Consider the following 10,241-nt stretch of genomic DNA (forward strand, 5'->3'; position numbering starts at 1 on the left):
CTAGACATGATGATTGGGAAGATGACAAGGAGCAACTTCCATGGAAAGTGTATATATGCCGTGACATCAAATTTAATTTAATTAATGATTTAAACCTGCTGAGAGGAATCATGATCTCTCGTTGTGTTGCGGCTATAAAAACACACACAGCGTCACTCCAGGTGAGTGACGAGATAATAAGTCAGGAAAAAGTTTGAAGTCTGACGTGCAAAGATCAGCCATGTCAACACAAGACTAGATGAGAAAAACAGGAAAATATTTTTTTCCTTCTTTTTTTTATTCTATTTTATTTTATTATATCATTATTATTATTATTATTTTAGCAAGGACAAAGAAATGAACTGTTTAAAACCACTTGAATAATAATGACAACATTAAGCAGGAATTCTCCTTTGGTCAAGTGCTGAATTCTGCCATTAGTAAAAGCCATTATTCAAATCAGAGATTACCCTGCTAATAGAAAGAACCTATCAAATCCATTTAGAATAGAAACACAGTCTTTCAAAGAGCGCCACAGCTAAATGGAAAACATAGACCGTGACTGTCAATTTCAGGCCCCTAAATTCAGTGTCACCCCAAAAGCTTCTGAGTTGTGTATGAAAAAAAAAAGATCTGTAAGATAAATGAACAGAACGGTGATCAGGGAGAGGGAACGCAAGTCTCTGGTAGTTTTTTAATGCAAGGTCGTGCCGTCCCATTCTTCCCATTTAGAATGAATGGAGAAAAAGGAGACCGAATTGATGTATGTAATTGCTGTTAATTGAGTCAACTTCATAGTCAAGAGCTTTCGTAAGCCATTATTTCCTTTGGAACTTTGTGGCTATACGCCATCAGAACAATGGGTTCAGGATTTCACAGTAAAAAAAAAAAAGTAAATGTAAAGTAGATTTCATTTATGGGGGGTGTGTGCGGTAGTTTCACTTTGAAGCAGACCCGGAATTGTTTGTTGTTCGCTGAGGAAGTTTGGAAAATTCTTTGAACGAAAGCGCGTGCTTTTCTCGTGTTCATTAACTTCAGTGGTTGAATAAAACGAAGGAACAGACTCGAAATCAATTATTAATGGCCAAATGAATGGAGTAGGTTCACTAAGCTAATGTACCCTGTGGCAATCAAGGCAAAATTGCGATCAGATTGCATTTTACCTTCATCTCAATTATGTGTCTATCTAACAATCTCACAATGTGCTCTTTGGGAGGGAAAAAATCCCCTGTGTTTTATGACATGAATGAAAAGTTGCGTTGCGTTAAAGACTTTGAAAGAGCTACCCTACAGAGAGGGACAAACGCTGTAGTCAAAATTAAATACTATGGAAGAGCGTTTCCCGCATCTATGCGCGATCGGGAGCGGACCGCTCGCCTCGAGTAATAGGTAGGTAGGTGCCCACACGCGACGGCAGCAGAATGCAATTACCACTGATGACACGTGAGTGTTTTGACTCTCGAGGCTGTCTGTATGCAGGCTATGAAAGACGGTTTCGTTTTGTTCTGGGTATTTTGGTTTGAAAGGGTTTCTCTTTCAAACTAAACGGACCCCCTGGATCTAAAATCATAATTTACCTGTCAGCGCAGGGATGGGCACCCAGTGAGCATCAAAGACTAATGGTAGTTGTTCGTCTAATGATTTTTCTCTGACAAGGACCGGTCGACACTGGGATGTCTTAACAATTTTACAGCTTCGAAACCCCAAAACTTTAAGAGCATAAACTGCACTAAAACATTCTTAATCGTGTCGAGGGAAACAATGGAGGAGTGAGATCAAATAAGTTGCTTTTTTTTAAGTAACTGTCGCACCGTCCATAAACCCCTGTAAACTTACTGCGGGGTTCGGTGGAACTGAAGTTAGTGTTTGTTAAGGAAGGTGAGAAGGCTGTCTGGCGGACAGCAACATTCCTAATAACTTCTGTTCTGTTTCCGAGGTGTGACACTTCGTTAACACAAAGTAAGAATAAAAATGTTCGGTCCAGTGGGACCGTATGAATGAGGTTAAAAACATTATAATAAGTGCAAAATTGTCTAAAGGCATTTTTTTTGTTACGGTGCACCTCCTGGTATTCAGTCTCAACGACTAGGAGTGACTACAATCACAAGTGATACGACGTCTCCCTCTAGTGGTGAGGTTTTCAAAATCTCAAAACAAATAGCAGAACTGAACCATGATTCATTTATCAAGTCTGAAATGTGATAGCCATGCACAGTGTGGGTGTCTGTTTCAGTTTTGGAGCATTATTTGTATATGAACATTTAAAGCGTATGTCATAAAAAATGTTTTGTTATTCAAGACATTGTTGATAGGTTGCTTATCTCTTGTTCATAACTGCAACTGTAAAAATAACACTACATAGCTTCATTGTCTCAATGTTTATTTCATCATGTGTGGTCATATAAAAACATGACATTCAATATGGTTTACCCTACTTAAATAACCACTACACACACAGCTGTACACACAATGAGGTTTGTCGTAAAGACACTTTTCAATAAGCCATCAAATAAAATTCTTAAAAACCATCAATTACCATCAAAGTCTAAAAGCATTTGTAATTCCTTAAAAATCACACCACCATCGCTGTTCTTACGCCACCACCTGACTCACTCCCCTGTTTCTATCAAATCTGTAGTAATGGTTGGAGTTCCCGCCCACCATCTCCTCGATCTTCTCCAAAAGGCCTACCAACTGTGAGTCCTTTTTCCCACTGTTAAGGACATGGTATCTCTCTCCACACTTCCCAACAAGCCACTGCAGATCTCCGGTCCTCAGGATGTGCTGTTTGGGACTCTCTCCCAGCGTCTCCCCCCATGTAAACAGGACAATGGTGTGTCTCCAGGCCCCCTCCCCCAGTACAGCCATGGTTTGCTCCACGGCTCTCCTGTACTGTCCAGTGAAAGACAGGTAGGCAGGTATAACCAATAGGAAGGCATGGGGTCCTGGTGGACACTGAGACAGGCTTTGAAAGAGTTGCTGAGGTTGATTTGAGCTTTGGGAGTTTGTGGCTGTTCTCCATCTCAGGCCACAGGGCTCTACCACAGTCAGATGCTTGCCAGCTATCTGTCCCCTCCAAGGAATGGACCCCTCCATGCCTTGCCCAAGTATGGTTTGGCACGTCGTATGTAGAGATGACCACGTCTCCCCTAGCAGTACCAGCCTCATCTCAGATCCAGAACGACCTAAGTTGAAAGTCTCTGGAAAGCCAGCACTAAGAGGTTCGAAGAACTTCTCCTCATTCCTCTCTTCATCTTCATCTTCATCTTCTTCCTTTTGCTCTTGCACTGTGTTATCTAGCTGGTCCTGCTGGTTCACTCTGAGCGTGCGTTGCTTGATTCTCTGCGTGCTTTCAAATTCACAGTCTCCGTTCATGGTTTCAGGTGAGGCAGTTTCAACATTTCGGTCCTCCTGCTCTGTTATGCTGTTGTCACTCCTCAGGTCCTTTGACTCCTTCACCCAGACTCGACCCGTGACTCCCACCTCTTGATACATGCCCTGTATGTTCTCAGCTTTTTCCAATGCGACCACTGATTTCCCCATGACGTCCTTAAAAACCTTTGATCCTTGAGATGCTAGCCCAGGTCCCTCCTTTTTAATCATCTCGAGCTCCCTGTTATATAAATATTTCTCCCACTTTTCAAGCTCCTGTGTTCTTTTCTTCATGTCTTGCTCCTCGTTGCTTAGTTTCTGTTCCTTACTGTCCAGTGCAATTTTGAGCTTTTCTAAATCTTTTTCTTTAGTTTCCAGTGTTTCCTTGAAGTCTTTCAGCTCTTGTTCTGTCTTCCTAAGTTCATTTTCCCTTGTTTTGACATCTGGTGTTTGGTTCTGCGTGTCTTTTTCCTTTCCATCTACAACATGATATCGTTTCCTCAGAGCTTCTTCTTTGTCATCTAAGTTTTGTTTTTGGATTGTCAGCTCTCGTTCTAAGTCGTCCAGCTCGCGTTTCCTTTGTTCCAAATGGTTTGCTTTGCGTTCCGCCTCCTCTTGCATTGTCTTCAGGTCTTGGAACCTTTCCTCGTTATTCTGTTTTTCTGTTCCGAGATTTTCCTCTCTGCTCCTTAATTCACGTTCCCTCCTCTCTAAATCCTGCTCCAGACTCTTTAGCTGTTGTTTTGTCTTTGTAAGCTCATCTTCACTTTTCTTCAATTCTTGTTCTCTTGTTTCTAATGCTTCTAATCTAATGCTTTCTGTATTCTCTCTCTGTTTCTCTGTAGTCTCCATGTCTCTTAGTTCACGCCCTTTACTGTCAAGGTTCTGTTTCTGGTTCTCAAGCTCTTGCTCAATGCTTCTCAGTGTGTGTTCCATCTGCTGTAAATCTTTTTCTTGCTCTTTAAGGTCTTTCTCTCTGTCTTGAAGATGTTTTTCACTTTTCTGAAGTTCTCTCTCTTTCTCCTCTAGCTGTTGTCTCAAATTAGCCAGTTCTTTGTCTTGTTTCTCTGTGAATTCCCTCAACTCATTTTCCCTCTTCTCTAGTACCTTTGCTGTGGTCTCTTGCTCTTCGTTAATTTTTTTCCATTGTTGTTCTTTTTCATTCAGTTTTTGCTCTCGTTCCTTAAGCTCATGCTGCAATTTCTCTAAATCCTTTTCCCTTTTTTCAAACTCTCCTTCCTGTTTTTCTTGCTGAAGATTGACTTCATGATATCTCTTCTCGATTGCCTGTTCTTTGCTTCCAGTTTCTTGTTCCCTCTTACTTAGATGACTTTCTTTATTTTTAAGACAGTTTTCTCTGTCTTCCAGGTTTTTCTGCATGTTCTGTAAATCTTGTGACAACCGTTCGAGGTTTTGCCTTAAATTTTCCATTTTTTCTTTCTGGGGTTTCAGGTCATCTTTCATCATCTCCAACTCATGTTCTTCACTCCTAAGTTTTTCTTCTTTGGCCTTTAGTATTTCCTCTTTTCTCTCCAACTGTTGTTTCCTTCCCTCTAACTCTTGTTCCTCATTCCTAAGTTTATGTTCCCTATTTGCTAGCTCTCCCTCTCTATTCTCTAAATCCTCTTTTCCTCTCTTCAACTCCTCTATGTTGTTTTTCAAAATCCTCTCACTCGTGACCAGTTCTTGTTCTCTTCTATGTAATTCTTGCACTCTCTCTACGTCTTTAATGTCCAGCTCAGCATTTCTCTCTTGTAGTTTTTCCTCGTAGTATTGCTTAATCTCTTTGATCTGCTGTTGGCTTTCCAGATTCTTCTCTCTCAGCTCTTCCAGGTGCTTGTGTTGAGTTTGGTTTGTGTCTTTCAGCTCCGCAAGTTCCCTCTCCTTCTCTTCGATTTTCTCCAGGGACAGTGCATCTTTGATTCTGTCCTTTTCTTCATATAAACAGAGTAACTCCTTTATCTCTGTCTCTCGCTTCTCTTGTGAGGCCTTCTGTGTCTGCAAATCCCTCTCATAGTCTTCACAGATCTGCCTAAAATTTTCCAGATCTTTCTCTATTGTTTTGTTCACATCTTGTAAGCTTGCTTCTCTCCTCTGGCTATCCGCAAGCTTTTCTCTGATTTCTGCCAAGTGTCTTTCAATTTCTGCGTTCTTTTGCTGGACTTGGCAGATAATGCCGTCTTTCTCTTTTAAGATCGATCTTGTTTCATCCTCTCTCTTTCTGCTGTCCTCCTCAAATGTATTCCTCATTTTATCCATCTCCCTTTCTATCCTTAATGTCTCTGATTTTAGAGACTCTTCCTTCTGTTTGTGTTCTTCCTCGAGATGTTTTAGCTGAGCAGAGGATTCCTCACCCTTCTCTTGGCTTCTCTTTCTCAAATCCTCAATCTCAATCTCTTTCTGTTTAATTTCTTGTTGCAACGCTTCGATTTCCCTTTTTCTCTCCTGGCCCTTTTGTTTTAGTTTGTTTATCTCGTCTTCTTTTTCCCGTACTTTTTCTTTTGCCTCTGTGTCTTTCTTGATCTCCTGTTCATCCTGTCGCTGCTGCATGACCTCTATCTGCTCATCCTTTCTTTTAAGCCTTTCTTTGAGCTCCTTCATCTCCGTCTCTTGAGTTTCTTGTGAGGCCTTCTGTGTCTGCAAATCCCTGTCATAGTCCTTGCACATCTGCCTAAAATTTTCCAGATCTTTTTCTATTTTTCTGTTCACATCTTGCAGGCTTGTTTCTCTCCTCTGGCTATCCTCAAGCTTTTCTCTGACTTCTCCCAAGTGTCTTTCAATTTCTGCGTTCTTTTGCTGGAGTTGGAAGATAATGCCGTCTTTTTCGTTTAGGATCGATATCGTTTCATCCTCTCTCTCTTTACTCTTCACCTCGAACACACTCTTTATTTTGTCCATCTCTTGTTCTATTCTTATTTTCTCTGATCTTAGGAACTCTTCTTTCTGTTTGTCTTCTTCCTCGCGGTGTTTCAGCCGAGTAGCTAAGTCCTCAGCTTTTTCTTTGCTTCTGTTTCTCAAAACCTCCATTTCATTCTCTTTCTGTTTAATGTTTTCCCGCAGTGCTTCTGTTTCCCTCGTTTGCTCCCGGAGCTTTTGTTTTAGATTGTTTATCTCGTCTTCTTTTTCCTGCACTTTTCCTTTTGCCTCTGCGTCTCTCTTAATCTCCTGCTCCTTCTGCCTCAGCTCCATTTCCTTAGTCTCCTCATCCTTTTTCTTAAGGCTCTCCTTGAGTTCATCGTATTTCTCCAGAGTGCGAGCATGTTCTCTCCTCTCTTTCTCTGTCTCTCTGGTTTGTTCTTTTAGGGAGTTTTGTAACTGATCCAGCTCAGACGTCTTCTGCACTACGGTTTGTCTCAGTTGATTCATCTCACTCTCCGTCTTTTCATTTAACTCTCGCTCTCTGTCCTCCAATTCCTTTTGTGTCCTCTGAGCCTCGAGTTTCATTCCCTCAAGTTCTCTGTCTTTTTCCTCTATTTCTCTCTCCAGCTGATTAATTTTTTCCTCAATCTTCAAAGCGTCCTCTTCATATCTCCTTATTGACGCGTCTATTTCATTTTGTTTTTCTTCCACCTTTCTTACTAAGTCATCACGTTCCTCTTCTTTGTCGCTCAGTTTGACTCTCAGCTCATCTAACTCCATCTTTGCATCCTGGTACTTTTTAATCAGCTCTGTCTCTTTCTCATTTCTGTTCTGCTCATTCAGCATGTACAAGCGCTCAAGCTCCAACAGTTTCACTTGCTGCTCATCTACTTTTTCTCTCAGTTCTTCGACCTCCCTTTCTTTTTCCACCAGTCTCAGGATTACATCCTGTTTCTCCCTGTCTCCTTGACTGAGAGCTGCGATGAGCCGTTCATTTTCCAAGGCCAGGTCCTGCATCTCCCTCTCCTTATCCTCCGTCAGCCACCTCATCCTCTCCTCAAGCTCACCCATCATGCTTTTCCTGTCGTCCTCCACTCTGTCCGTCGCTTCCTCTTTTCCGGGGTCAAATTTCCCAGGAGACTTCCCTTTCTCTTTCTTCCTGTCAAAAAACCACCTGATGCTCTTGACCTCCCTATCCCTCATCTTTTTCAGCTCTGTTTCCAGACGCTGAAGTTTTTCTCCGAGTTCTCTGAGCTTCTGACTGAACTTCTCATTCTTCTGCTTACCAAGTTCTTGAATCTCCTGCACCAAGGGCGAGAAGGCCTCACATCGGTTTCCTGCCACCATCTTCTCAATTGCCTCCAGCAGTCCCGTCACTTGGGCCTGGACATTCCGACCATCTGCACACGCTTTGCTGTTGATGACGTGGTACCTGCCGCCACATTTCTCCATCAGCCAGTGAAGATCTCTGCCTCCACCTTGTATGTGTTGCTCAATGGTCACACCTTCTCTCAGCTGGTCACCTCTTGTAAAGAGCAACAGAGTATGCCTCCAGACTCCCTCCCCTAAAAGCTCCAGGTGATCGCGTACTATGGTGGCATGAACCAGAGCGTCCACCCTCAGAGTCAAGAGGAGGGCGTGAGGCCCAGGTGGGCACAGCACAACGCTCACGCCAATCTCCTTCTTCACCCTCTCCGGGGTTCGGCCCTCGGGTCCACCCTCCCAGCCCGGAGTGTCTACGACTGTGACCAGCCTCCCGGAAACTTCCGCCTGCTGCCTAGAGCATTCCTCCGTAGCTTGTCCCAGCTGGAAAAAGCTGGTTCCTCCGAGGATCACATTCCCTGCCGAGCTCTTCCCGGTCTCTCTCTCTCCCAGGAGAACAAGACGGAGTTCTGGGAGGCGCCGTGAACCTCTAGAAAAGGGATTTCTTTCATCCAGGTCATCAGCTTGAGGACTGTCATCTGTCAAAGATTAAGGAATTAAACGTCAGAATCCATTTATGATTTTACTTTGTCTTAGGTTCTTAGTACCACATTTAGGTACTGTAATGGTGAATCCAAACAACAGAAGCTGGAAATAAATCTAGATTAAAAGGAGTGCTGTTATATGTCTTAATTTGTACATTATGAATATCTTTACCAATGATGATACCTTGCATTGTAACGCTTACTAATCGAACATGCTCTCTTTGTGATGATTATGTTAACAAAGCACTATGTCATTTGAAATAAAACAAGCAAACAGCATCACACCGCACAGAGTTTAATTTTTTCATTTTTTCTCCTGGAATTAAAACCATGTCTCTCTTCAGAATTAAATTCGTGTCTTTCTGATTTATAAGCGTACTCACTTGTGAGCACAGTCCTGATTATGGCCCTCTGTGTCTGAGCCTCCATCTGTCTCTGTTTCTTCCTCCTCTCTCTTGCTCTCCTCTGTGCATCCGTCCCAAGCCCCAGGCGTAGTAGGTCCATCTCGTAGTGCCTTCCCCCGTTCATCTCCACCATCTCCTCCATCTTTCTCATCAGCTCTTTCACCTGGGACCCATCGTCACCACGTCGCCTGTTCTCGACCACATGGTACCTGTTTCCACACTTCTCCAGGAGCTCTCGGATGGCCCTCCCTCCGCTCTGCACCCTCTGCTCGATGAGCGTGGAGCCCAGTTCGTCGCCACGTGTGAATAACACCATCGTGTGACTCCACACTCTCTCTCCAAGAAGGTTCAAGTGGTCCTCGATCTGCTGTTGATAGTCTTCCGTCACCGAAGCACAGGACCGTACCACCAGGAGCAGGATGTGGGGACCAGGAGGGCACATGGAGACGCCGCGCATGGTCTCTCTCCGCACCCAGCCGGGTGTGCCGTTCACCGGGTAATACCATTCCCAGCCCGGGGTGTCCACCACCGTTACTCGCCTTCCTGCGATGTCGACGCGCCTCTTCACACACTCCTCCGTTGGTTTACCACTCTCGAACCCCCCCGTGCTGCCTAGGATGGTGTTGCCCGTCGAGCTTTTCCCCGCTCCTTTTCGACCAAGCAGCACAAGTCGTAGCTCTGGGAGGACAGGTGTGCCAAGAACGGTACTCTCTCCTGGCTTTCCTGCAATCTGCTGTGTCTCCCCTGGGGGGACATGATAAATGATTTAGACTCACTTTGCATAAAGCATCATTAAATACAATGCAATTTTACGCCCTAAGCTCATGTGAAAGTTGGTATGTGTATGATGTATGTGTGTAAGACATAGGATGTATGTATGACTGACACTTCTTTCTTTGATACTCTCTGTTGTCCAACCACAACAACAGTCCATAAAGGGCAATTACCAAACTCAGAATTTGAACTGCTCTCCAGTGCACACACACACACACACACACACACCAGCCTAGTCAGATAGAACTGTATATTAAAATCCAAAATGTGCTTGGAAAAAAAAAAACATAAAATGAGAGGACAATGTACAGAATGTACTGTCATTTCTAAATGGTTCATATGCTATAGCTGTAAATGTTCTCAAATTCAAGCTGACGGCCAGCACTTTAACCCTCTCAGCCTCACGGCATCATATCCACAGCACTAAAAGATAGAGGCCAAACTAACAAAAAACGTGTCACTGTCCAAAAAACTCACTCTCTATTAACATACTGTATATTTTATTAGTATCACAGTAAATTGGTGATCATGGTCATATGCGGTAAACTCAACAACATAATTGCAATACCCGTTCTAAACACACGGTCATCCTTACACTCTTACACAATCAGCATTTTCTTTTCCATTGTTATCTCCGCAGGCTTATCAGCACGAGCTATTCTTTAGACCACAAACGGCTGATATCTTTGTATGTCACGCATCTTATGATCTCATAAGAGATGATATTATGCACTGTGGGAGAGACAAGTATTACTAGATATTAATCTGCCAGGCCTCGGTTTGTTCCTCTGTCAGCCATATGCACAGCCAATCCATAACTCGGTCTGTAGTGACAGTCAAATGCCTGCTCACCTTTGTTGGAGAGTTTCTCAGACTCTGCATCCAT

The 10,241-nt window shown here is 43.3% G+C and overlaps 1 protein-coding gene across 1 annotated transcript; it reads right to left on the reverse strand.

The window, feature by feature from the left end:
- Positions 1-2,571: 2,571 nt before the first annotated feature.
- On the reverse strand, positions 2,572-10,241 carry LOC115816364 (trichohyalin). Its single transcript, XM_030779321.1, has 4 exons — positions 10,208-10,241; positions 8,561-9,325; positions 6,223-8,171; positions 2,572-5,583 (listed from the first exon to the last, which is right to left on the reverse strand). The coding sequence occupies exons 1-4, from the start codon at positions 10,239-10,241 to the stop codon at positions 2,572-2,574; spliced, it is 5,760 nt and encodes a 1,919-aa protein (XP_030635181.1).

The sequence above is a fragment of the Chanos chanos genome, chromosome 7 (genome assembly GCF_902362185.1).
Source record: "Chanos chanos chromosome 7, fChaCha1.1, whole genome shotgun sequence".
NCBI classification, from domain to species: Eukaryota; Metazoa; Chordata; class Actinopteri; order Gonorynchiformes; family Chanidae; genus Chanos; species Chanos chanos.

Coding starts and splice junctions, on each gene's coding strand:
- LOC115816364 (XM_030779321.1), bottom strand. CDS start 10,241: ATGGATGCAGAGTCTGAGAAACTCTCCAACAAAG. Junction 9,326..10,207: donor TGAGAAACTCTCCAACAAAG/GTGAGCAGGCAT, acceptor ATGTCCCCCCAG/GGGAGACACAGCAGATTGCA. Junction 5,584..6,222: donor AAATAAAGAGTGTGTTCGAG/GTGAAGAGTAAA, acceptor AATACATTTGAG/GAGGACAGCAGAAAGAGAGA.